General features: G+C 45.6%; 2 protein-coding genes and 1 long non-coding RNA gene across 5 annotated transcripts in view; 2 read left to right on the top strand and 1 right to left on the bottom strand.

Moving 5' to 3' along the window:
• Positions 1-19,417, top strand: part of Rftn1 (raftlin, lipid raft linker 1) — a 194,302-nt gene extending 174,885 nt beyond the window's left edge. The window contains exons 8-10 of the mRNA XM_026388536.2: positions 9,042-9,145; positions 10,125-10,206; positions 18,094-19,417. Of these exons, the coding sequence (XP_026244321.1) occupies positions 9,042-9,145; positions 10,125-10,206; positions 18,094-18,495 (588 nt within the window). The 3' untranslated portion in view covers positions 18,496-19,417. The remainder of the gene's footprint in view (positions 1-9,041; positions 9,146-10,124; positions 10,207-18,093) is intronic.
• On the top strand, positions 12,988-17,814 carry LOC144253669 (uncharacterized). Its single transcript, XR_013343361.1, has 2 exons — positions 12,988-16,872; positions 16,943-17,814. It is a non-coding gene; the product is annotated as an uncharacterized LOC144253669 (long non-coding RNA).
• Positions 19,418-19,439: 22 nt separating the features above from the next.
• Oxnad1 (oxidoreductase NAD binding domain containing 1) overlaps positions 19,440-27,704 on the bottom strand; it is a 67,782-nt gene continuing 59,517 nt past the window's right edge. Inside the window, exons 10-11 of one of the 3 annotated variants that reach the window (XR_013343360.1) lie at positions 23,633-23,780; positions 19,440-19,614 (exon numbers count right to left, since the gene is read on the bottom strand). The gene's annotated coding sequence lies outside the window, so the exon portion shown is untranslated. Of the gene's footprint in view, positions 19,615-20,787; positions 23,781-27,704 lie in introns of those variants that run through there. The other 2 variants (XM_077796234.1, XM_026388602.2) reach the window with 2 other exon arrangements.

Here is a 27,704-nt window from a genome sequence, read left to right as displayed (position 1 = left end):
ACATGCTGTGGGATTAGCACAGTGTAATTTGGTTTGAGGAGAGGGGAGCAGGAGGAAGGGTTGAGTTAGATTGGTGGTAACTATAGCAACAAGATGCTGACAGTTGGGTCACCACAAAGAGAATATTGACCAATTTGTGATTGCCCTGATGCTGATTAGGAAGGTGGCACCTCAAGTATACCAGGAGGAGAAAGTCAGGGTGAGAAAAATCACAGGTACTTTGTGTGGCTCTGTCCCTTGTTAACTTGGACAGTGGAACAACCCTTTCATTTCCATTTCCTTCTTAAGATTTTGAACTAACCTTTATTCAAAGACATCTCCTGGATTACCATTTTATGATTATTGGTAAGCTGTCAGGATCTATGGTCAAAGGTGACAATGTGACAGTTTCTGGTTTCCTTTCCCACCCTTCCTCTCCAAAATAAATATTTTTAATTGTATACTTAAGGAAATTTCTTTTTTTCCCCCCAATCCTTTCTTTCTTTCCTAGCTAGCAGAGAAGGTGAAAAATTAGAAAGGTGAAAACTATCCCTCTCCTGTTGTCTAAAGAAAGAGTAATGAAGTGATAAATCTCATTGACTCCCAGAAAGTCTAATTTCCTCCCACTCATCAAAGCAAGTGGGAGGGACTTGGCAAGTCTCTGGATGGAGAAAATGTTTCTTGTTTAATTGTCATCAAACAAAGCTGCCCCCACCCCTATGCAGTATGTAAGGTGTCAGCTCTGGGAGGCTCCCAGCCCCTTCTGAGTGAGTGGCTTGCAGGATCTAACAGCTTTGAGTTGCTGAACTGTTTACACACAGAACCACAGCATCTGTCCCTACCGATGGCTGGAGTCTGCCCCCAGCCACCACCCTCTTGACCTCCAAACATCCAGCCTTTCCTTTCCTGAAACCTGGGACCCTTCCCTGGTGCCTGCCTCTCCCACACAGGCAAGTGCCTGCAACCAGCTCTGATAACGGGTACAGCAGTCAGTCTCCCACCCCCCATCCCTTCACTTCATTGCCCTACCTGCTTTCCAAGTATATGACTTCAAGGAAACCACGCATTCCAGAAGCGGATCACCAGTGTGTCCCAGAATCCAGGGCATTGTTATCTTACACGCGCAGGTTTGGTTTTCCTGCCAGTTTGGCATGGCGCTTTCAGAGAAGCTAGGGCAGCAGCTTCTTAAGCTAGGACGCTGGGTTTTTATCTCTTGCTCTCAGGGTAGGCTGATGGCACTGCTGGGCCTCATGGTGGGTTACCATCCATTAGACATGAGGCCTCCAGAGGTAATGCAAGGTCACCATGTGTCTGGCATGGAGGAAGTGAAGGCTAGGTGTGCCAGCATCAAGCATGGTGAAAAATTGGCAATGCCGAGTCCCTTCCAAGGGTAGGTATGTTATGTATTTCTCTTAAATCAAATAAGGTTGTTAAATGGCTAGGACATTCTGGGGAACTGAGGCAGTGTGTAGGCCCTCCTCCTTGCAGTCGGGTCAGAAAGATTTGAGGCATGTTTCTCGGAGAAACAGGCAATGAGTTTGGTAGGAGGGATGAGAAAGAGTAAAAGAAGACACTCAAGGTGTCTCTCCTGCCTTCTAGTTTTAGTGGGGTTCTCAGAGAAGCTTCCAGAGAGTCCAGCCCAGGTCTACCTCTTGATTTTTGATGACAGCAGGATGACATCAGACTTTCAAGTTCCTACTGACATGACAACTCTAGGTCTCTTTGGCCCATACCGACTGGTTCTAATTGAATTCTTAACCATAAATTCTTAGATTTTATGGTTAGGTAGAATTATCCTTATCTCCTTGAGTTCCGGGATCTGGTCTGTGGAAAGGGTCACAAAAGTCTATCCTTTAGGACATCTTGTGTTCTCTTAATGACATTATTTCAGGCCTAAATTTCACCTTTATTTCTCCTCAGTTTGCTGAGGAATGTGACATATTCTAGCCACTTAAGGCAGGCAGGAGTGTAGGCAAATTGCTTCTTGGAAAAGGAAGCATGTGCGGTCACACGGTGGGCCTGTTTTATAGAAGTATTCCCTTAACTTCTTGCTCCTCTCTACTCAGGTCTATGTGTCCCATATCAAGGAGACTTCTACAAAGATTTTCCTCTTAAAGGTTGGCTTGGTTTGTTGGCTCTCCCTAGAATAAAATACAGGTTAGCTTCTGTCATGTAGTAAAGCGCCCCAAAGCACAGTAATTTAAAATAGCAAGGGAGGCTGGGTGCGGTGGTACATGCCTACAGACGTAGCAACTTGGGAGGCAGAGGCAAGAGGATCTTAAGTTCAAAAGCTTCAGCAACTTAGACCCTGTCTCAAAAAGGAATGGGGATGTGGCTCAGTAGTAAAGCTCCCCTGGGTTAAATCTCTAGTATTAAAAAAAAAAAAATGGTGGTTGGCTGGGATCTTGTTCATATGGGTGAGTCTCAACCGACCTCACCAAGACTCACACATAGCGACTGTCTGGTGGCTGGTGGGTGGGTCCAAGATGGCATCTCCCACATGTTTGCTGATGGTCTGGGCCATTTGTGTCTGGCATCACCCGATGAGCTAGCCTGGGCTTGTCCTCATGGCAGGAGCAAGGTCCCCTGAGGCCTGGGTTCAGAACTCCCATCATCTCATCTGCCAGATTCTTTTTGTCAGAGCAAGTTCCAAGACCAGCCAGGATTCTAGAGGTGGAGAAATGGTCTTTATGCAAGAAGCTGTCCAGTAACGTTGTAAAGTGGCCTTTTCAGGGAGATCATAATTGAGACCATTTTTGTAAACAATGTACTTCAAATAATAATAACTATTACCCAAACTATTATCCATTATCCTGTCGAGTTCCTAAAATGCCATGGTGGAGTGAGCTGCCCTATGCGTGTGGTGCAGTAAATCAAGCAAAGATGTGAATTCACCAGCAGGGGTGGGCAAGGAGTCTTGGAACTGAAGCTTTCTACATGCTACATGTATTTTCATCTGCCCCCTTTTCTACATCTAAGAACTAAGCTTTTTTCTCTTTATGTTTTTTTCTTTTTATTCTCTTTGAACATTTTGAAAGCCAAAGTTGTGGAAAATGAGATGACTGCTCTCTTAGACTCTATTATGTTGGCCTAATTACATATCAGCAAAATGTTTTTCTGGGGCATTGTGTGTAAGACAAAGAGGAAAACAACATCTCCAGCCGGCCAGTACCGCCTGTCCCTCCCCCTGGCTGGCAGGCACAGTGGTGGCCCGGAGGAGGACGAGAGTGAGGCGGGCAGGTCTGCCTGGTGGCTGGCTCCAGAGGGGTATGCGCTTTATCCAGAGAGGATGGAGGGGCAAGCCATCACTTCTTTCCTTCCCTCCTCCATGCCTGCATGAGCTTCTGTCTGGTGGGGAGCCATGTGGCCATTCTCCCCATCCCTTGGCCTGGCTTCTCCTGGGACAGAAAAGCTCACACATCTTTGCATCCAAGTGCCCAGCCCAGAGCCAGGTTCACTGAATGTTGAGACTGATGAATGAATTGTGGTGCCAGGCATACTCTTACTCTTTAGGATGCTGAGGGATGGACATGCTGAGTTTTCTGCAAGCCCCCCAACTTTGTAACAACCACTTTGCATTTGATCATAGAAGTGAAATGTTCTCTTTCAGCTTGGAATTCTCCTCCTGCCTTACCTGTGAGTCTCCACTTTCCTTGTGGACCTTCACCTGCCTATGCACCACTGTGGCTCATGTCATCTTCGGCTCATGCCATCTTCGGCTCATGCCCCTCACCAGGAAACTTGGTCCTTAGCCTCATCCTGTGCTGGCCAATGCCTCCAAGTTCTTATCTCCACTCTAAGCGTTGCCTGACATTGGGCTGTGGATTAGTTTCTTTTTGCTGCTATAACCAATTACCATAAGTTTAGTGGCTTGAAACAACATAAGTTCGTTATCCAGAGATCAGAAGTCTGAAATGGGTACAAGGGGATAAAGTCGAGATGTTGCCAGGACCACATTGTTTTTTGAGATTCAAGGATCAGGGAGTCCTTCCTAGCTTCTAGAACCTGCCCATGTTCCTTGTCTTGTGGCCTCTTCCTGGTATCACTCTGGCCTCTGCTTCTCTCATCACATCTCCGATTCTGACTCTCCTGCCTTTGTTACTACACTGGCTCCACCCAAAGTAATCCAGGGTAAACTGTCCATGTCAAGATTCTTAAGTTAATCACATTTGCCAAATCTTTTTTATTATGTCTTTATTAGTGCTATAGTTATACAGAACAGTAGGGTTTGTTATAAATGCACATAACATAATTTGATCCATCTCATTCCCCAATATTTTCCCTTTTCCTTTCCCTCCTCCCTCTCCTAATCCCCTTCCTCTACTCCACTGGTCTTCTATTATTTTTTAATTAGTATGTTGTTATTATTCATAAAAGTGGGATTCATACATGTCCATAATTTGGTTAATTTCATTCTGCAGTCCCTCTCTTGTCCTCCCCCTTATCCCCTTCCTCTACTGTTCTCTCTTCTATTTTCATGAGATCCACCTTTCCTTAGTCTTTATATCTCTCTAGCTTCCACCTAGGAGGAGAAAACATTCAATCCTTCACTTTCTGTGCCTGGTTGATTTCACTTAGAATGATGTTCTTTAGTTCCATCCATTTACCAGGAAATGACATAATTTCACTCCCCTTTATGGCTGAGTAGAACACCATTGTGGATATATACCACATTTTCTTTATCCATTCACCTGTTGACATATACCTGGGCTGGTTCCTTAACCTGGCTATTAATTATGCTGCACTAAGCATTGGGATACAGGTATCACTGTTGTATGCCAATCTCAGCTCTTACTAAAGCATGAGATAGCTGGCTCATATGGTAGTTCTACTCCTAGTCCTGAGAAATCTCTATATTGATTTCCACAGTGTTTGTACTAATTTGCAATCCCACTCAAAATGTTTCCAAATCTTGTTTTTACCATGTAAGGGAACACATTCACAGGCTCTGGAGATTAGGGTGTAGTCATCTTTGGAAGCTGTTATTCTGTCTACCTTCATGCAGTTTCATTTTCTGCAAGACATCTTTACAGGTTCCTCAACTTTAGCGTGTTTGGAAGGGAATTCTTTCCTCTCATTGTCCCCCCTTGTCCTGTATGCTCTGGGTCAACACATGAGCAGCCACTAATTCCCAGTTCCTCCAGCCTCTGTATGAAAACACACCAAGTTAACAAGCCTAACACTGATGGGCACTTGGGTTTTTTTTCCAGTATCTTGCTATTACAGTTTTCCAGTGAACATCTTTGTACATTTTCATATATATACATACAAAAGATAAATTCCCAGAAATGAGATTGTTAGGTCTAAGGCTAAATGTATTTATAATTTTGAGAGAGACTGTCAAATTGTCCTCCCCAAAGGTTGACTTAGTTTGCCCTCTCATCAGCAATGTGATAAAATGGTTGCTTCCCGACAGTCTTGTCAACAAAGTCCGTTGTCAAACATGAAGGTTTTTTAAAAAAAAAAAAAAAACAACAACCAGTTTGATAGGTAAGAAAACAGTATCTCAGGGTAGTTTAATATGCATTTCTTTTAGAGTCTGCTTTTTTCTTCACGTGCTTAATGACCATTTGATTTTCCTTTTCTTTGATCTTCAAATCCTTGTCCAATTGAAAAACTTGAGATTACTGGACTTTTTGCCTATCAATTTCTAGAGGTGCTTTTTTTAGCTATAATATGACTACAAATATCTTCCCATTTCTTCATTTGTCTTTTGAACTTGTGAATGTTGTCTTTTGTCACGCAGATGGATTTTTATGTAATCAAATTATTATTTTTTGACTTCTAGAGTTTAAGTTATTAGGAAAGGGCAAACTGTATTTGAAAGTATGAACTTTCTCACTGGCCCAATATGTGACTTCCTCATTCTTTTGCCGGCACAGAGGATCTTTAAAAATTATCAAAAGACAAATGCATTTCTTACTAAACTCTATATTGTTACATTTTTACAGGGTTAAGGGAAGGCTGTGTTGGATGTCTGTTTCCTTAGCTGATTTGCAACCACTGGAGAAATTACAGGGAACAAAGGGGGAAAAGAGCCATAAATACAAATGAATTCCTTTTATACAAGTTGAAAAACCACAGGACATGCTCCACTTTTTTTTAACACTCCAGGTGTGATGGGAGATTACGTATCCACCACAAGAGAGTGGAGAGTTAATTAAAATTTTTGCTCTGACTCACAGAAAGAAATGTCTTTTCGTTTGATAAGCAGCCTGGCTTTGGAGTGCCGGTTGCTGCTTTCTTCTTCTCCTCACTAGAGTGTCACAAAAAAAGCAGATCAAAGTGAGCCTTCCATCCAGATCCGTTTCCTACCACCTTTCTTAGCTAATGGACTTAAAAGTGTCTTCTGCACGGGGCTCATCTCGTGTTTTAGAAATGCTGTCGTCTTGCTGCATTGATAATATGCAAACTGCCTTTGATAGATGCTTATGGAAAGCCACATTGAACATTAATTACATGGAGACGGCCCAAATATTTGGAGTGGGGGAGCCTGGCAGAGAGTCACACCTCACCTCTACCATTTTTTTTAAATTTTACTCATCAACTCACCACGTGATTGATGACCAGGAATTAACACTTGGGATTGAACCCTCCCAAGGACCAGTAATGTTTTGCTGTGTTTTCCCTTGTCCTTTTGGTCTTTATGATTCTGCACCCTCTGGCTGACATCTCCCACCCTGAGAGGGGAAAAAAACTGTTTGGGCGAAATCCTGCTGTTTTTCTCTTTAAGATAGTGACAAAATGAAATAAAATGGAAGCAAAATAGAAGCCACCCTGGTGAGGCCCGTCTGAACAGGCGGGTCAGGCTGCGGCAGGGGTCGTTCATTGTCTTGCAGCTCTGGGCTCACGCAGAGAAAACCGGGCCAGGGTACAGCCACCAATAAAAGGACTCCATTCTGCCACTCAGGGCTTTGTGAGGCGCCAAAGCTTGTCCTGGTTGCTATGGCTACTGTCTGATTGTGGTGGGTTTGTCACAGTGCTTGATAAAGTGGGAAGGTTATTCTTGATAGGCCCAAGTAATCATAACCTCGCAAAGCTGGAGAATGTGGATTTAAATTTTTTTTCCTCCTTTCTCTCTTTAGACCGGGAACACAGGCATGGGGGCAGGGGAATCTCTGGATACGATAGCCACAGGGCTCTTCCTCCAGCCTGGCAGAAGGGGTACTGGCCAAGGGTGCTGGGCTGGAAGGGAGGCACCTGTGTGCCCAGGGGGACTGCAGAAAGGAGCCTGCTGGCCAAGTGTTGAGCCATCTCTGGTGACTGGGGCTTGGGGAGGGGCCACAATGGCATCCTCTGCTGCACCCTTCCATAAACTGATGACATTGTTCTCTTTTCTTTCTTCCTTCTCTCTTCCCTGAATCCCCTTCCAGCTCGACACTCTGCCCTCATCATCATTTCTCAGACAGTTGATCCTTTAAAAGTCCATCTATTTTTTCTTCTTCTTTATATGGAGAATAATGGGAAAGCTTAGATTGGGAGTGACAGCTGACAGATTCTGGCTGCAGAATTAGACTCTCTCCCCCAGAAGGGACCTAAGAGATATCCAGGCAGTGATTTCATGCATATCTGTATAAGAACTATTGAGAGGAGCTCTTTAAAACACTGATTCCAGGGGCCCATTCCCAGAGTTTCTGATTAGTGGGTTTCAGCTGGGCCCCAAGAATCTATTTCTCACAAGTTCCAGGTAAGGCCCCTATGTTGCCTGTTCCAGGACCAAGCTTTGAGAATCACTGCTCAGGCCCATACTTCCTGCATACATTTGAGAAAATTTGAGTTTCCCAAAGTATACATTAGTTGCGAGGGGCTCAGGTGACTTGTGGAGGCACAGTGGGATTGGTGTCCAGTTACAGAAAGTTTAAAAGCTGTCTGAAGAGGTGGGCAGATTGTTCTCATCTCCCTCCCTCCCTTCTGGCTCCCAAGTGCAGGGCAGCCAGATGAGCCAATTGTGTTCCCGAATGGCCGCCAGCAGGCAGTCTCACCAGGGCTGCTTCCCTTGCCAGCATAGCACTCCAGGCTACTACACACTGATGCCTCCACATGAAGCCCACCCTGCTTGGAGCCCCAGGCCCAGCTTCATCTTGTAATTTGTGCAGGTTCTGGAAAACCGGCTTTGATGGTGGCTTGGATCTTTCTTTTTTCTGACATTTGAAGCCTGTGGCCCTGGCAGCAGACCAGTCTGTACTTTGGTGACCGCACTGTGAACTCTGGAGCAGGGCTGTGCTGTTCTTCACCTGTGCATCCCACTGCAGTTCCCAAACACTCGAGGAATGAGTCGTGTGTACCCACGGGACACAGGGAATCTGGATGCATGTTTGACATTTTCTGAGGCCAGTGACAAGCTAAGGAAACAGGAGTCCAGGGTGTTCATAGCCTAGCTGGTGTGGTGAACCTTCATGGAGTAACCCAGCACAGTGGCCTCACCTTAGGGTTGTCTTCTTATGTGAGCAGGGCTGCGTTTTCAGATTGAAAGATAAGTATTAGTCCCCTAATTTGAAATAAAGCACTAACAGCATTCATCTCTGGATGGCAGGGTGGATAGCACAGGTGAAACTGCTTCTGTGTGTGCACGGGTGTGTGTGTGTGTGCACTCGGGGTGTGTGTGCACAGGGGTGTGTGCGTGCACGTGTGCATGCATGTATGTGTGCCAGGCTGAGACTGGATGCAAATGACTCGATCATTTGTCAAGTGTAATTTAACTCCCCATGACACTCTGAAATCATCCAGAGCAGTGTGTGTTATCATAGACCCTGAACGTGCCTTTGAGGCGAGGTAATTGTGTTTCTTCAATGAAACTCACAGGAGGCTATTTGTCCAGACAAGAATAAAACAAAATTAATGGATTAATCTTTTGGCTGTAATTCCTTGCCAACTACACAGACTGTGTCAGGGCCTGGAAAGAAATCCCATGTTGGCAGTTTGGCTCTAAAATCTAACTCTTGGGCACACAACAGAGCACCTCTTCTTGGCTTTGTTGGGCTGGTAGGTGGAACAGTGGCCTCCTGTGGCTTGGAGGTGGTTTGAGGCAGCAGTGGTGCTAATGGTGGCATTTTTTTGCCCAGGGCGTGGAGATTCAGACTGACTACGTGCCCCTGCTGAACTCACTGGCAGCCTATGGCTGGCAGCTCACCTGTGTGCTACCGACTCCTGTTGTCAAGACTACCAGGTAACAATGACTGGTTGTTATTGAAGTTACTCCGTGCTAGGCACTGTTGTAACAAGCACTCCATGTGGAGGACTGACTTAATCCTACTACAAGCCTGTGAAGCTGGTGTGTTGACCCTCCAACTGGGAGGCGCAGAGCCAGAATTTCACTTTCTCCACTCTCACACACACCTCCTCTTTACCCCTTCTGCTCAGGGAATCTGTCCTGCCCAGGGGACCTAAGATTAGCCACCTGGGCCAAATGTGGTGAGAAGATGTTTGCAAGTTAAGAGATTTTAAAAGGTAACCAGAAGGGTGGAGGCAAGAGAAAACGATGCTCCCCTATACACTGTTTCTGTCATTGTTAGCTCAGAGTCGCAGGGATGAGTCACCCTCACCACTTCTGTTTATGTGGGTCAGAGGTGATTGGCGGCTGCCATGGTGCTACCCACCTGGCACTGCATGTCTGTAGGAGCTGAGCTATGAACAAGCTCACATTGGTCATACTTCTGCCAGCTGTCCTCATGGCTGAGGACTGAGCTCTTCACCCAGATCCTTATTTACACCCCCATCCCTGCCATAATTACCAAAGATAGCCTTGGAAGAGGCCCCACCTCTGAGTCTGAGTCTCACCAGTGTGTCCCCATTTGACTAAGATGCCAGCTACTTTACATCAAGGGAAGGGAGTTTTCACCTAGGGAGCCTGCTTTGCAGGGATACCCAGAATGCTTCTGCAGTTCATCTGAGATGGCCCCCAGACTGGGGGTGGGTGAGTGGAGTGGGGCCATTTCTTTCACCATCTGGTGGTGCTTTCCCTGCAGTGGGCTCTCCAGCCATTACAGGAGGTGAGCAGAGGGCCTGGCTGACACAGGCTCAGGCACGCAATGCAGGCACATAGCAAGATGGTGCCCACTGTCATGAAGTTGGGGACTGTAGCACCCAGGCTAGATTTGGGGTTCCTCCGGTGTAACATGACTCAGTCTCAGCTCACTGTGTTGTAGGGAAGGGAGCATCTCCACCAAGCAGATTGTCTTTCTTCAGAGACCATGTCTACCTCAGAAAATCAAGAAGAAGGAATCAAAGGTAAGAAACTTCTGGGTTTCAACAGATCTTCATCTTCTAGTGCATTTCCCTCAGCAGCTGGATGGGCAGCCTGCTCCAACTTTCAAGTGCTTTCGGAGCCCAGGGAACACCTGAGCCCCTTGACAGACTGAATCATACCTGAGGCTACTGAGGCTACTGAGGGGACTGGAGGGCTATTCTGCCAACCTCCTGAGGGCCAGGCCAGGCTGGATGGGGGGGACAGAGGCTTTTCTGGACCCCTACAGATACTAGATAGTCCCACAATGCCAAAATCGGGGGTAACACATCAGCTGTAGTCTGACTGGGGTGGGGATAGCTTGAGCTCAAGATGTGGCTGGCTTCTCTGTCTCTTAATCCCACTACAATCCCACTGATTGGCGATCTGGCTTGCACGTTTGATCCTTAGGACATAGATGTTTGCTGATCTTGGCAAAGAGACCCTGCCAGAGTCCCTTCTTGACAGGCTCTGACCTGTCAAGGATGGATGGCCACAGTAACAGCTGGTGATACAAATGGAGGCGAGTCATAGCATGTGGCAGCAAGTCCTCAGACCAGGCTGTGGTCAGGGATTCCCAGGGTCTTTTCCCTCTTGTTAGACTTCTCATGAACTGTTCTGGGTACAGCTGCACTGAGAGACTGTGGCCATTCTCAGAATCTGCTGTTTCCTAAAGCTAAGTTCAAGTCCTCCCCTTGGGCCGGGTGACTCTAAGACTTCACACCCCCATGCTTTGCAGCCTTTACCTGTGTGTTAAATATCCATCAGTGGCTCACGTGTGGAAGGCTACTGGGAGGAAGTCTAGGGGGAGGAAATTAGGTCATTGAGCATGCCCTTGATGGGGCTACAGGGACCTGGCCCCTTCCTGTCTGTTTTCTGGACACCAGAAAGTGAGCAGCTCCTTTGCCATCCTCTACCTGATGCTGCCCCAAAACACTGGTGTCAGCCAACCACAACCTCCTTTGAAACCGTGAGCCAAAATAAATCTTTCCCTCCTTTTAAGTTGATTTTTCTCAGGTATTTTGTGAAAGCTATGTGATATATTGTGGGTGTATCACCAGTTGTTCAGTATGAGTCCAGGCCCTTGAGGGAATCCAACAAAGCTCCAGTTAGGTGTCACCTGGATCCGCTTTACTCCATTCTGATGGTGAAGGTCATACTCTGGACAGAACTTGCCTGACCTGCTCAGCTCTGCACAGTTGCACCATCTCTAGGTTCCCCACTCTTGGTTGGTTCCTTATGTTTTCTGGACACAGAGGCCCAGGCAGGAGCATCCAGCCAGCGAACAGATTGGAGTAGCCCCTCACCAGCCAACAAATCCAGGGGGTGCCCACTCACGGAAGGAATGCCAAGGCGATGGGGACGCAAAGCCAGATGGGCTGGAGTGCAGAGGAAGGGCTCTCTCCAGGCTCTGGGATGGTAATGTGACAGGTGACAGCAGCAGTGGACCAGCAGGCAGTCGCTGATCCACTATTAACCACCAGGAGCAGTCAGCCACCGGCTGGAAGATGGATGGCCACAGACCGCTGTCAGTACTGCTCTGCCACAGGCTCACGGGATGACATCGCTCAGAGAAAGTGACATTCAACAAGCAGTGCATAAGAGTTCTCCTGCCAAACGTTGTTAGGAATCTGGCTTCAGCCCTTAAGGAGACAGTGCTGTCTTTCCTTCCAGGTGTCTGCCTGTGGTGCAATTTGACTTCAGTAGGAAGGCCCTGGCCTGGCAGGGACAAGTCAGTGGCCAATTTGAGCCAGGCTGGGTGTGGTAGTGTGCACCTGTGATCCCAGTGACTCAGGAGGCTAAGGAAGGAGAATGAAAGTTTGAGGCCAGCCTCAGTAACTTAGACCTTGTCTCAAAAAAAAGGCTGACGATGTAGCTCAGTAACAGAGCAACACAGCATTCAATCCCCAAGAAGGCAGAACTGCCTTTCTTTGGGGGGAAAAACTGGAGAAGATGGGAGGACCCCCCCCCACACCACCAATTTAGTAATAACTTCCATACCTAATCGGCTCTATAATAAATGCAGGTAGACTGCTTTCTCTTTTAATGTGCCTGCATCATTTCAAGATTGGAGGTGCATGGTGTCAAGTACTTGTGCTCTTGTGAGACCTCCAAGTCACCTCACTGGTATAGTCCCAGGAAGAGGGGAGTTTGCCACTAAACATCTTTATGCATCTTCCGAACTCAATGTATCTCTTTGTCTCCATCATTGTTGCCTCAGCCCCCTCGGTCTGTGTCCCCTGGTAATTCCATCTAGTCCTCATGATGGAACCCACAGCTCTTGACAGTGTGTGCCACACCGTTTTCTCTTGGATCTGTCCCACCGTGTTCTGATACTCCAAGTTCCTTGGGATTCTCTCCTTTCTCTCTCTCAAGAGTTTTCTCAGAAAATCTTCCCAGGGCTTCACTCAGGACCTCAATGCTGTTACATCTGCGTTTTCAGCCCTTGCTTTGCACGGGACCGCAGTGCCCTCCCTCCTCTCACTTGCTCCATCCAAGAGCATGCACAAGACTTTGCCCCTCCCTACCTGGCCCACCCGGCCCCTTCTAGAGGAACAACACCTGCCCACCTGGGGGTCCTCCCTGACTTGCCCTCTCCTTCCCACTATATTTAGCTTACCCTTAAGACCTGTCAACTTTAAGCCCTAGAAACTTTTTTTTTCCCCATACCAACCATACTAGTAATCTAAAGCAATCCATGGAGGGGATATTCTTTTTATTTATTTTAATTAGGTATATATGGCAGCAAAATGCATTTTGATTCATTGTACACAACTGCAGCACAACTTTACATTTCTATGGTTGCACACCATGTAGCGTCGCACCATATGTGATGTCCATCTCATTCCACCATGTTTCCTCCCCTCATGCCCTCTTCTGACACCTCCCTCCTTTTTGTCCTATCAAAGTTCCTCCATTTTCCCCCATGCCCCTCCATTATGGATCAGCATCCACTTATCAGAACATTCAGCCTTTGGTTTTTTGGGATTGGCTTACTTCACTTAATGTGATATTCTCCATTGACCTGCAAATGCCATAATTCATTCTCTTTTAATGCCGAGTAATATTCCATTGTGTGTATACACCACAGTTTCTTTATCCATCCATCTGTTGAAGGGTGTCTACATTGGTTCCACAGTTTAGCTATTGTGAATTGAGCTAATAAACTCTTGAATCCATCCGTGGCCCTATGTGATCTGGCCCCCTCTTACTTCTGCCAGCCCCTTACTCTGCATCCCAGCGCCCATGCTCTCTCAGCCTTGCTTTGGCTGTTCCCTCACCTAGGATACACTCTTCCATTTCATCTCCACTCGGGCATCCTTTTCTCAGGACACCTCTCTCAATTGAGGCCAAGCCAGGCTTCTTCACAACACGGTGCAGAAGAACCATATTCCCCTGCCGTGCAGAGCTCTCCTGTGGATCTCTCGTGATTTATACTCTTTTGATTTATTCTCTCCTGGTAGTCAGACATTCATTCCAGGAGAGCAAAGACTTTTCCCTTTGATTACTGTTCACCCAGTACCTGGATTTTTGTTGGTGAAAATATCTATTGAATCAATGAATGAGTAATCAAACTTCAGAGCCCAGAACATGTACATTCCAATCTAGCACTGAAACTTCTGAAAGAAATTGCAGGATCACCAAATCAAAGATGTGGTGCATCAGGTCCTCTTTTAATGAACAACGTGGACAAAATTCTCCAAGACCTTTCAGCATTTGAAAGAAACCTCTGTGTATGTGTGATTTTTCAAAGCAAATACTAAACTCCTTCAAAGGGAAAAGGTGATTTCTACTATTCAGAAGTCTTCCAGCTAAAATGCTTGAAGTGGACAAATATAATATATAACTTATTAAACCATGCAATTTAAATCCATTAGCTCCCCTGCTGAACTCTGGACATACACTACTGTAAAGCCAAGGATTTTCTTCTCAGTTCTCCAAGTTTGAAGGAGCCCTGGATTCGGGGCACACTCGGGTGTTGCACATTATCTGGTTTGGGAAGACCCTGACTCTGCAGGCTGTTTTCCTAGCCAATTGGTGGTTGAGCTCAGATTTTCCCTGGTACTTCTCAGAACGCAGAACACACTGGGGTAGGCCAAAGACACATACCCCTAGCCTCTCCTTGCTTTCTGAGGTGTCTCCTTTTTGAGCCTTGGGATCTTGAGTTTTTTGTTTATTTAAAACTGTGACTGTCCTCTGTTTAAAGGAGAAAGAGCAAGGCCTGCATGGTGAAGGAGACAGGTAGAAGGTGGAAGGGAAGGGTATGGAGGAAGCTATTCCCTGATGGCAAAGGGAGGGCTGGGAGGTGGGGTTTTTTTCTCCCCAGATATTTCCTGAATGGCTAAGCTCTGCCCAGTTTTTTCTTCTTAGTTAAGTGGGTTTCAAAATGTGGTCCATTGACTGGCAGTATCATCATCACCCTGGAGTTTGTCAGACTCGAAATCTGCCTTCCCTCCCCATGCCTACAGGGTCAGACCCTCTGGAACAGAGCAGCTGTTTGAAGGAGCCCTTCAGTGATCCTGGTGTCTGCTGAGGGCAAAGTGCCAGGGTCTTAGTGAACAGTTAGGACCCCTTTTCAGAATCACCTGGGGACCTCCATTCTAATTTTATAGTAATTCTTTTTTTTTTTTTAATCTGCCTGTTGCAGGGTGTGATAGTGCATCCCTATAATCCCAGCAGCTCGGGAGGCTGAGGCAGGAGCATTGCTGGTTCAAGGTTAGCCTCAGCAACTTAGGATCTTGCCGAGTTGTTTAGGGCCTGTCTCTAAAAGGGCAAGGGATGTGGTTCAGTGGTGCCCCTGGGTTTCATCCCTGGTATTTGCGGGGGGTGGGGGGGTTGCCTGTCAAGGAGACTTCAGTGTAGATACTTGTTTGTAATAAGCAAAACCGAAGTATTTTTAATGGCAGTTGAGTCTGGACTCTGATTAGCTCATTACTCAACCTAATGAGCCCAGCATCTGACCTAGCAGATACATTTCGTCCTTGTAAGGCCTGAAGGCTGAGGCATCATGCTTTGGGCTAAGTATTTCAAAGGTATAGCCTCTCCTGTCACTTCCTCTCACTTCTCTCAGAAGCAAGAGACTAAGGCCTTTAGCCAAGAAAGAAAGGCTTAAAAGGGTGGAGCTGGAAAAAGCAGAGTTTGAATTCCAGCACTATTTTCCACCTGTGTGATTTGGGGCAAGTTGCATAACCTTTCTGAATCTCTGTGATCACCTTTAAAACAGCACTAATAATGCTGAATGAGGGTCTTGCTTTGGAATTCATGGAAATGAGAACCTGTGATCCAGATTGACACAGTGGCTCTTTTGGTATGTTCCTGTTCCTTAGCATCTGTTCTAAGGCAGTTTGCCTTTGTGACCCTCAACATTCAGCTTCCAGATTATGTATCCCCTGAGTTTGAGCCACTGTCTCTCCCTGAGAGCCTTCCCTGGTCAAGGAGAAACAAAGGAAAAGGGAAGGCCTGGATCAGAGCTTCCTGGGAATCTGTCTGCAGCACCCATGACAGCTGTGGTAGGAGTCATGAGGTCACCCACAAATCCATCTGAAGGCACAGACAACTGTAGTCCTAGAAGGCGACTGGCTTGGTAGATTTTTCCATGATGACACTGAAGGACAGAAAGTGGCTGTTCCCACGCAGCTCACCACTGACAGTTTAAGATCTTTCTCTGCCCAATAATCCAGGAAGAGTCCTGGAGAAAGTGGCTGGTGTGCTTGCCATGGGCCTTCCCACGGCCTGTGTACTTCTTTGACAGTCTTGATGACTGTCGGAGATCAACAAAATGTGAACAGGAAACAATGTGGCCAGGCATCCAGAGGGGACTGTGGGAGTTCTGCATATTTGGCAAGAGCAGTCCCTGAGAAGATATCTGGGATCATGTTAGAAACTGACAAGTCTTGAGGGTGGAAGGTCTGGCTGGTGGCAGTGCACCACACAATTGCAGAGGGTGCTGTTCACATCAGCCATGGTGTGGACGGACCCTGGCCCAGAGACAACTATTTTAGAGAGAGGAACTGTTTTAGACAAGAGATTCAGAGGGTAATCATTGCCCAAGGACCGACAGCTAACAAATACCAGAATGCATTTAACTTGGGGCTTAGCTGTCGCAGCACTTTGACATTTTAGCATGAAGGGCCTCTTAGCCAAAACAATTGCACAAGTAAAATTTCCTCTGATTTCTTCAATAGTCACCACCTCTCTGAGGATTATTTATATACAGGCAGGCTTAACTGGCCTCTCTAAAAATGTGTAAAATGGGAAGAGGTTCTGACTACTTGGGGATGTCCATTTTTTTAAAAGGGCTATTCCATTTGGGCTGGAATCAAGGTACAATGGCAACTGCATATCATAAGGCATCAGTGTGGCAGGCAGCAGCAGCCACTGAGGCCTGAAATTGGTGGCCTCCTCTGGTGGATGGTGGCTCCTTAAAATGCCTGCTGGGCAGTCTTGGCTGAAGTGTGCACATCTACAAGCTGAGTAGGGTCTGAGGTGCCGCTTAGCCTGTGGAGTGATCCTACCATGGGAAATGGGTAGCTTGGGTGGAAGAAGTTCCAACCGTCCCAAAGGAAAGTCTGCAGTATAAGTGTCCCAAGAAATGAGGGACAAAGGGGGAAACCCATCCAACATTGTAAAGTGAACTTATTTGGGGTTGGGTAGGGGAGAATAGGATACATGTCAAATCCTGACCTCAACACGTATTTCACTCCTTTTTCCCTACTTTGATGGAATACTCACATTTACCAGTTTTGTCCAAAAGGGGTTAAAATCCAGGGAATCCCATAATGCATCAAATCTCAGTATCTTGTGTTTAGGCAAATGTTTTATTTAAGGAAATAGATCTCTGCCACAGGAAACTCTGCAAAGGTGGGCTGGTTTTTAAAAATTTACATGTGTTCGGTTTTTCATAGCAAAGTACTCCTAAGTATGTGCATGGTAAGTTTCCCACTGATGGTGCAATTGCATTCCTGGGCCCCCTTCTCTAGCCATGTGATACACTGTAGGAACCGAAGGCTTCCTTCGATCACAGTGTCTAATTAAAGTACATATTTGGTGTCACCACTGTGGTTCAGCTGAAGTGGAAGGAAGTAACTATGGTGGGAACTGAAAATGAAAGCCCCTGTGTATCCTGTGGGTCACAGATGAGAAAACAAGTTGAGCAATCTGTCCAGGGAGTGGCAGGGCTGGGCCTCTCCTGGGCAGTCTTGCTGCAGAGCTTTGATGAGACCAGGGTTCTTTGCTCAGCTCTGTTTGGGTGGAGGAAGTTTTTGGAGGGTGTGCCCTTAAGACATCTGGTGGGTGGAGGAGGGGGCAGAGGGAAAACCTGGGCTATGATGCAGTCACAAGCCCTAGGTGGCTCTAGAGCTGGGATGGCCTTTCAGAGTTAGGTCAAGGTGATGAGCTGTTATGTACCACCTGGACTAGCTGTTCTAGGTCACCATGGGCAGAGGAGGGACCATAGGCAAGATGATGTGAGGGCTGGCAGCAGTCCTTGCAGCTGAGGAAAGAATCAGTCCTGCAGAGTGCTCTGGGTGACACAGGAACAGCATCTGCCCCATGACCTGTGCCCTAACTTAGTAAGCTTAGTTAGGAACCCACAGTATGCTCAGAATGGAAATGAGTAGCTGCAAAAATGGCCCTAAGGAGCTATTCCTGGCACTCCAAATAACAGGATTTCAGGACTTCTTTTGCCACACTGGTAAGGGATGCATCAGCACACACACCCCACAGCACCCCCAAATCCACGTTTAGAATCCACTCCCTATAAGACATGAACAGATGGATAGATGGGGTTGGTGTTGACTTAGGAATCATGGCAGTTGGGTTTGGTCAGTTGATTTGGGCAGGAAGCTGAGGTCAGAGAGGCTGTGTATTTATCCCATTCTCGTGATTTCCAGTTTCAGTGGCGATTCTCCCGAGAAGACATACACAGCAGGCAGATGAGGAAATCCAAAGGTAAACTCGGTGCCAGAGACAAACGACTAGCAGAAGAAAACGAGAAGAATTTAGAAGACCAGTTCTCTAAAGATGGAGATGTGGGAAACTGTGTGCTGGACAGGCAACAGGAGGATGGTGCCTCTGAGATGATGAAGGTTCCTGTTCAAGAGGTCAGAGAAGAGGAGATGGCCCCCGCCAGCTATCTGGGAGGGGAGCCTGCAGAGTGTGGGGCTGTGCAGAATGGTCCTGCCAGCTTCACCAGGGCCCCGGTGGCCTGCGGGCACTCCAATCCTGGAGAGGATGCTGGGAATAGGGGTGCAGAGGAAGTTGCTGGAGAGCCTGCTCCAGCAGAAGAAAACTGAGTCTTAGGCAGGTTACGCTGAAGCTAGATGATCTGGCAAACCGGAGGCATCTTGCCAGCAGCCGGTTTGCCCTGGTGTTGTGTATTACCCTTTGGCTTGACCTCTCCTTGTGAGCTTACCCAGGCCCTTCCAGGGCCGGTCTCTGACAGTGTTGGTTTCTGCACATCTGATTGGAGGGTGGCATAATGACCCTGTGTTAGAATGCTAGGTCAGGTTACTTACTTTAGACCTCAGGGTTGGAGGCCCAGCCCTGGCTCCACCACTCCTCCTGAGGGAGGGTCTGGACCATCCAGTGCCTATACCACCCCCCAAGGACCACCAGGGTGAATCTGGGTCAAATCTATGGCCATCCCTGGCTCTAAACCAAGGCTGTTGTTCCCTTCCCACCCTGCCAGAGCAGTATCTGTCCCCTGCTGCTTTGCACAGCAGCTACCTGGGGACTTTTAACTACCCCCTGGAGCCCTATGAGCTCTTCTCTAGCTAGATTCCTGCTGCTTTGGCAAAGAAAGTGACAACATTGGGGGGGGGGGAGGTGTTTTCTCAAAACAGTCCTTGATACTTGCAATTTGGAAATGAAGAGGTGAGTCTTTGTGCACCTACTCTTACAGAATGTTTAAAGGTGTTCTGTGTTAGTATTAATGCCAAAAAAACTTTTTTTTTGTGTTCAGCACATCCTATGAATGTTACTTCTGTCATTTCAGAGCATCTAGGCTGGCTGGGTGCCATCGTTATGTGCTATTTTAATCAGTGTATCATTGGCCAAGTTGTTACCCATGTATGCTGTGTCTTATGTGTTTATTGTTCAGAAAGTATTGTTAAGGCTTTAAGTAGACGCATCTGGCAAACCTTGGAGAGAGAATGCCGATTGTCTTGACTGAAATAACAGCCTATCTCTTGTTTAGTTACTTAAAGCAATAAATCATCTGAGTTTAATGCCTTGTGAGTATTTATCATGTGACAACAAAAGTCCTGGCCTAATGTCCAAAGGACTCCACTCCTCATCCTTTATTCAGGTTTTATAAGTTTCTAACTCCTGGCAGCTTGATGATTTGTGGGAAGAGAACAAAGCTCCTATGGAACACTGCAGAGCCAGCTGGGCACACTGTGCCTTCTCACCGTCTGTAGAAAGATGCAAACGACATTTAAATGCCACCAGGTAAGCAAAGGGGGCATGGGGGTTGGAGATGGATACCTTCCTAAACAAACCCAAAACCCCACTTTAAGTTTATAAGCATGCTTCCAAGCTTTTATTAAAACTCATCTGTAATGTTTGTAAAGAGAATTAAGAACCTTTGTACAGCTATATCATTTAGTGGTTCCCTCTTGACACACCCCCACCCAACCCTCAGAAGGGTTGAAGGCCCAGTTCTAGACTTTTCTTAAAGAACCTAGTTTTAAAAATGACATTTTCCGCAATTATACTGTCATTAATATCTATACAGCATTTTGACTTAATACAAATCTTTCTGGGCACAAAGCTTAAAAGATCATTATTTAAAAAAAAAAAAAAAAACAAAAAACTATTCCTAAGAGGCTGGATGAAAACCACTCTAGAAACTTTTAGTATACAATCCCAGGCTGGAAGACCTTCTTATTCAACTTTGGGTACATTTTTTCCATTATTAATTGGCATTTATGTTGGCTATATTTGCTGTTTGGGAAAAAAATTAAAGGTGACTGTAATTAATTTGAATTCCTCAGAGTTTGCCCTAGTGTCAGGCTAACAAATAATTCCAGAAGGTCTTGATTTTTTTCCTCCGTCTTCTACACTCCTGCTGATTCTGGCAAAACATCAGTCTACAGTGGGCATTCTCAAATTGGCGCCTCCTGAATCACACTGGAGCTTTAAAAAAATACTGATGCCCAGGGCCTACTCCCAGACTCTGAATGAAAGGTCTCGGCAGTGGCCCGGCCATGGGGATTTTCATAAGCGTCCTGGGGATTCTAAGGTGTGGCCAAGGTTGAGAACCAATAGCCACAGGATCTCTGAGTGGAATCATAGCTTTTTCTTCAGGAAATAAAATGCTTTTTCCAAATGGTGAACCACCAAGGCTCTACAACTCAATCCCAATATCCTGCACATGGGAGGACTCCTGAGGGAAATCATCTTCTTGTGACAGGGTGGAAGGTCATCATTTGTAAAAGCTGCAGACTTGTGGTAGCTTGTGGCTGTTGGAATGGGAGTTGAGGGTGATCAGGTGACTGAAGTGTGACATTCCTAGGAAGCGAGAGACGAATTCCAATTCTTTCACTAAGAAAGTATTTCCAAGATTCACTTGGGCACCTCTGCAAAGTCAGGAGGAGGAAGGAGACAAATTCTTGCCCCATATGTTTAAAGAAATGTAGGTATATTGCTCTCAAGTGACAGGGCCACAAAGTCAAAGTACTGATACTTGGAGAGCAGGAGGAAATCTATGTTTTTCAAGTGGTGATGCTGTTTTATGTAGGGCTCATATGATAGAAAAGCCCCTCCAAGCTTCGGAACTGGACAGAACTGGTTAGGACGCACAATCTATGCATGTAACCTCAGGTTAATTTCTGCGTTCTCAAGTATTAAGGTGAGTACCTTTAGCCCCTTTTTTATCAGATTTTTGTGAGCATAAAGATGGTCGTGAAGTACTTAGTCTGTGGATAGTAGCTGATCACAGTGCTGACAAGAAATACACATGGTAGCCTTGCCCAGGATCCATGGGTTCCTATTCTTACAGTTTGGGACCATGAACAGATGGGATATAAAGCCACTTAGGAGGCCGATCTTTAAAAACACCTAGAACACTTAGACCTTTATTTTCAGCACCCCTGACATATTTCAAGATGGATCATGACGACTGTTACATAATCTTTGTTCTAACCCACACCACTGAGATGTTCAGGTTTGTCCGATACTGAAGCATAATATATCCTACCCTTAATAGAAATGCTATCATAATATTTATAAAATCCTAACTTATTTGGTAGTGATTATAAGTAACCAAAAAGTTTCAGTTAAATATGAATTTTTCAAATTTTCAAGCTAATCCTATTTCATTCAAGTTGATGCTTGAGGAGAACAGCTTTAAAAAAGCTTCAGCAGGAGGCATACCAATTCCTTTGCCTCTTTTATCTAGTACTTGGACCAAATCAAGTCGATCAGGGCCTGGTTTCTATCACTGTCTTTGGGGAACATTTTTTAGTAGTGGCAGGCCTTCTTAGTAGGATTATATTGTACCTAAGCTCATCACTCATGCAACATTTTAGTTGAGCTCATCCCCAGTGTGGAGTGAATGCTGCAGCGAACAGTGACCCAGGCACTCTGCTGGGGCTCAGCAGTATGGGATAAAGAGGAAGCTGCGAAAGGGTTGGCAAGAGGTGGAAGTGGGCAGCCAGGAGCTGGGGCACTGACTTCCAGTGGCCCTTCCAGACTATAAGCAGTGTAGTGCACTCTGCCCGCTCAATGACCCATCAAAATGACTGATACAGCTTCCCAGGAGAGTCTGTGCTTCCTGTACCTGATTCCCAGAGTTTGGAACAGGGAAGCATGTGGATGTTAGATCCAAGGACAAGACATATTAAACCCTTGGCTGTGATTTCTGAGGTGTTTATTGCTAGAGAAGGAAGCAAAGCAATGTTCAGCACAGGTTCCTGTTGGTTTTCTTAGTCCTGGCTACAGAAATGACTAACCACAGTTGTAGAACAGCTGGCTCTGGGAACCCAGTTGGTGCTTGCTTCCCCAGGCCTGCCAAACTGATGGGACACTTACTCAAGCACAGGCAGTTTGGGAGAAGGTTTATTTGGGGAGGGGTGGGTACTGGGGATTTAACTCAGGGGCAATTTACCACTGAGCTGCATCTCCAGCAGCCTCCCTTTTTAAAATTGAGACACGGTCTCGCTAAGTTGCTGAGGCTGTCCTCAAACTTGCTATCCTCCTTTCTCAACCTCCTGAACCACTGGGAGTATGGGCATTTACCACTGTGCCTGGTGAGATGTTTACATGGGAACAGGGGATAAGCTTATTCACTAAACAGATATTTCTAATTCCTATACACTGTGCTAAGTGCAACTGGGGTTTCTAGTCAGTTTTAAAATCGGGGAAATGACACCATTTGAGAATGGTGGGCATGCTGGTGGCCTATAGCAGAAAAGGGGGCTGATTTGAGAGGGAGATAGTGAAAGTACCCCCTAGCACCATCCTTATCAAAGGCATTTCCTGGAAGTAACACACATTCTAGTGAGACAGCCATTGCTTGCACAGATATGTTTTCAGCATTAGTCAACAAAGTCACTAGAAAAGTCTTGATGTCGTCTGACGAACTAAGTCTGCTCTTGCGCAACTCTTCCAAAAATTGAGTGCCTGATTCAACTCTGAATGCCTGAGGTTATACCCTCAGCTAAGCACCAGAGGGAAGCCACCCTGATTGACAATTGCAGAAACTGGATTAGGAACAGCTTAACATGCCCTTTAGACAGGTAAAAGAAGAAAAGTTTGTAACCCTATAACTGATACAGTAAAACACTTCTGTAACTAGTACTTTTCTGTTGCTCTTAAGGCTTAATAATGGTAAGACATATTTCACTTCTCAGGGGAAGCTGTAAAATGGACCTCTCCGTGAATGTTTGGTCCTGGGTACTTCCAACCTTGTTGTGAAAACAAAAAATGGTTTTCTAGGTGTAGGTGGACACAATACCTTTATGGGGTGAAGATCAAACCCAGTGCCTCATGCATGCTAGGTGAGCCACAACCCCAAGAAAACCGGCCAATTTCTGGAGCCAAATGCCTAAGTTAATACCTGTCAAACTATCAATTCATCCTGTCTGTTAAGTCCACTTTAAGCCCCAATAGACGAATGCTAATTTTTTCACTGATGGCGATTCTACCCTTTCTCTTAGACCCTGACTCCAGAATTTAATCAGCAATATAGAAGTCCTCTACATCAAGCCAAACTTTTCTCTTGCTTTATTCCAAGATATTTCTATCAATATTAGAGATACAAACAAGTCATTGCAACAATTAAATATTTGAAGCCAGTTAAGACACATCTTAGTCATCTCTCAACAGAAGGTCAACCTCAATTCCCCTTGCTCTCTAAAGCCCATTTTCCACCATGAAATTGTGGAGTGGTAAAGCTTAAAAGGACTTAAATTGCATAGTCCTACTCACCTTGATAAGAAAGGTGGACTGAGTCACAAAGCCAGCAAATTGTAGAAAAGAAATGACCGAGGTTTCCAGAAGCTTGGCACCATGTTCTTTCCATCAAACCACAAAACCAACCATTCTAATTCATTTTGGGTTTCTTCTCTCTAGGCTCCTTAAGAACAAAGTTTGAAAGCTCTGGAAATGAATGTTTTGGTTTAAAAAAAAAAAAAAATCCCCCGTTTAGTAGTATAGAGGATTCTGGAAGAAGTCTGGGGCTAAGACAGCAACGTCCTCTAATGAGAGAGAACCAAGTTCTGTAGACCTTATCACTCTCCCTAGTCATGTTGACCTCAGGCAAGCAGTCCATCCACTTGGTCTCATTACCCTTGTTAGTAAAATGGGAGAACATCATTCACTCTTCCTGAGATAAAACACTTGGCATTGGAGAGGTACTGCTTTTATGTTCAATGACTAATAGAGCACCAACCAAAACTGGGTTAACCCCCAGATTTTCTATTTTCCAATTCTGCCTGTAAAAGTGAAGGTATAACACCAAGCATCTAATCTATGTTTAAATAACCTGGAAATAAAGTAGTAAAAAATACACAGAATATATTAAAAAGTGAGAGACAACAGCAAGATTGTGTATTAGAGGCACCTAGCACTCATGCTCCTGCACAAAGAAACACCAAAGCAACAGATGTACAATGGCATATTGAGGTGATTATGGGAGATCCTGAGAGGTGGGACAAAAACCTAAATAGAAACATTATAGAACCTGTGGCCCAACTCTACAGAGGTAAAGCTGGAAGAAAGGATCCCAGCAAACTGTCAGCATGGGTACTAGAAATCACAGGACACTCCAAAGTTTCTAACTAGAGAAGTATCCTAGCTCTGGAAAAGGAAGTCATATCATTCCCCAAGAGGCTGTGACCAGGCGCCATGTTCAGAAAATACCTACTGTCTGAATTTGGACTGCTCTGGGGGTCAGAAACCCCCAAGACTCCAGACATTCCACTGTACTGGCTCAGCAGGTAGGTGCCTCAAGAACCAAACTTGATTCAATAGAATGATTCTGATACAAACCCTGAGTGCTGCATTGTAGGGAACAGTACTGCCCTCAAGAAATGGAAGGTTAGGGAGCCTGCCCTGAGTCGTTGCCATTTGTGTATGGTTTCACACTGGTTCTAGGACATAGACAGTTACCCATGAGGTTCCCAATGCCCTCCTGCCCACAGTAATCTGTTGAAGCAGTCTTGAGCAACTTAGGTTATGCACACTTAGGGCTAAGTGATAGCCAAAGGTACAGAGAAACTGTCAGGAGTCAGCTGTATTTCATTCTCCCTTGCTTCTGCAACCACCCCATAGGGACTTTTCCTGGTTAGACCCACTCCTGTTCCATCCCCAGGCAAGGATAGGGGATTCTGAGGTCCTGCTCCTGGGCAGGGACCCTCATAGGAACAGCACAACTGCTGCCACCACCCCTACACAGGTCCCACCACCAGTCACCTCTGTTTCATATGGCTAAAAAGCCTGGGTATGAGTGTCAAAGAGGAGGAGCTGTGGTTCCTGCCCCAGGACTCCCCATGAAACACCTGGGTCTGCACAACTATCCAGTTAGTGAGTTGGGCATTTCCCTACTACTAGAGCAGCCGGTGCCAGAGACCACCTCAAGTAACAGCCAATACCACAGTGCCTGGGTAAACCCTGTCACCAGAGTGAGGCCACCTACTCCCCCACCCTGCTGTCTACACTACATCTCCCCGAAATGTTGGTGTGACCCACAGAGATGGTGATCTGGCTCTGATAAACAAGATGTCCGAACTTACTGCCAAACAAGCTACAGCTAGACAGACTACACTGAGGCACCCAGCTGGAAATAACCTTAGCATTGCATAACAAATCAATACCCAAAGACATTTAGAAGAAAGCTGTTTGCTAAGAGGGCCATCCCTCAAAAGTGATAGAAATAAGAAAAAAAACTCTCGTAACTGATCACAAAGATACTGAAATGAATGAAATGCCTGAGGAAAAAAAGTCAAAATAAGTGAAAACAAGATAATCCAGGATGTGAATGAGAAGTTCAGTTAACGAATCTTGGAAATGGAGAACTGAATAAGTCGAACAAAGTCAGTTGAAAGCCTTAATAGAAAACTAGATTGAGTGGAAATAAGACTTAGCTTGGAGACAAGTCCTTGAAATTCATATTCAGAAAAGAAACAAAACCATCTTTGGGACACCATTAAATGAGTATAGCACTGGCATATCAGAAGAGGAAGAAATAAAGGTTAGGGCTACGGAAAAAAATTTCCTAATCTTGGGAAACATAGAGATGCCCATATGCAGGACACTTACAGAACCCCAATAGACATCATAGAAAATATTTTCTGGTCACATGTCATGGTGGCAAACTCAAAAGTACAAGAATTTTAAAATCTCCAAGAAAAAAACCACTAAACCACACAGAAGGGCAACCTCATTAGGCTAACAGATTTCTTAGCAAAAAGCCTATATACCATGAGGGCATGAAATAATGTATTTGATATCCTGAAATAACTGCCAATCGAGATTATTCTCCTTCTAAAGGATAGCCTTGCTGGGTGAAGACCTTCCAAGATAAGTAAAACCAGAGGAATTTATGACCAGCCTTATAAAAGGTGCTTATGAGTGTCTTATTACTGAAAGATAACTACCCTCACAATGGCAAGTATAAATATAATACACAAACGAATCATTTTCAATAAACCAAAGATGAGTAAGAGGAAAAGAATAAAAAAAATGACAGGCATATAAGTCCATATCTTTCAGTAATAACTCTCAATGTAAATGGACCTTAAAAGATACAGACTGGCTGAGTAGATTAAAACAAGGACTGAGAAAAAGGGGCTGGGGGTGTGGCTTGGTGGTAGCATACTTGTAGCACTGGGTTTGATTCTCAACACCACATACAAATAAAAAGTCCATCAACAACTAAAAAAAATGTAAAAAAGACTGAGAAGACAGAAAATGATAGTCAGATATAAAATATAGTTAGCTGCTTGGCCTAACAATTCATCAAGATAGAACTAGTATAAATTTATAAATACCTAATAGCAGAGCACCTAATTTTATATTAAAAAAAAGACCTTAAGTGATGGAGATAGTCCAATATAATAATAATCAGGGGGTTTTCATACCTTACTCACTAATGGATACAACCTCCAGACAGAAAATTAGAGGTAAGTGATACTGTGGATCAAATGGGCTTAACAGATATTTACAAAACATTCCTGTAAATATCTAAATACAACCTCCCACACAACAGCACATAGAACATTCTCTAGAATGTACCATGTATTGAGCCACAAAAGAAAACTCCCAAATCCTGATATCATTCTGTTTCATTTTTTATCACAATGGAATACAATGAGAAACTTTAGAAATTATACAGACTGAACAACACACTTTTGAATCAACAATGTGTCACTGAGGAAAAGAAGATGGCGGCGGGGAATGAGTGAGCCGCTCTGTACTCCGCGCCACCGCCACCGCAGCGTATGTTGCTGCTTCTTAAAAGAAGAAGTAAAGATCATTAAAGGAGATCTGTCGACAAGGATTCAGCACCGTGTCAAGAAAAGGGCCTAGATGGAGTGAATCCGCCACGACTTCAGCGTGAGCAGTACGGCTGCAGCCCCCGAGCTGCCGGGCTCCCTGGGCCCCTTCTCACTCCCCTCTCCGCTTCGCTTCTCCCCCGCCATCTCTCCTCCCACGCTCACTCCCTAAATCTAGATCTCAATCTCTTTCCCCCACCCCACCCGCTCTCTCGCGTGCCCAATACCCGGCCCGCGCGGGCCCCGAGGCGCTGCCTCCCCTCCCCCAGCCCGCACCCCCTCCACGGGGGTCCCAAAGGCCACAGCTTTGCCGCCGCCGCAGCCACCGCTGCTGCCGCCACCGCTTTCCGCGGAGCACCTTAGAACAGACTCTTAACCGCTAGAGTGAGCTGCCGAGTGAAATGGAACAGCTGATAAGATGAGTGACAATTTAAAATCTAAATGATCCAACATGGCGGCGGACGCGGAGAGATCAAGTCTCTAACCCCTTCAGCTGCACGGGCATA

The sequence above is a fragment of the Urocitellus parryii genome, chromosome 3 (assembly GCF_045843805.1).
Source record: "Urocitellus parryii isolate mUroPar1 chromosome 3, mUroPar1.hap1, whole genome shotgun sequence".
In the NCBI taxonomy this organism is placed as follows: Eukaryota; Metazoa; Chordata; class Mammalia; order Rodentia; family Sciuridae; genus Urocitellus; species Urocitellus parryii.
Note: the sequence above shows the minus strand (reverse complement) of the source record. Positions and strands in the feature narration are given on the sequence as shown.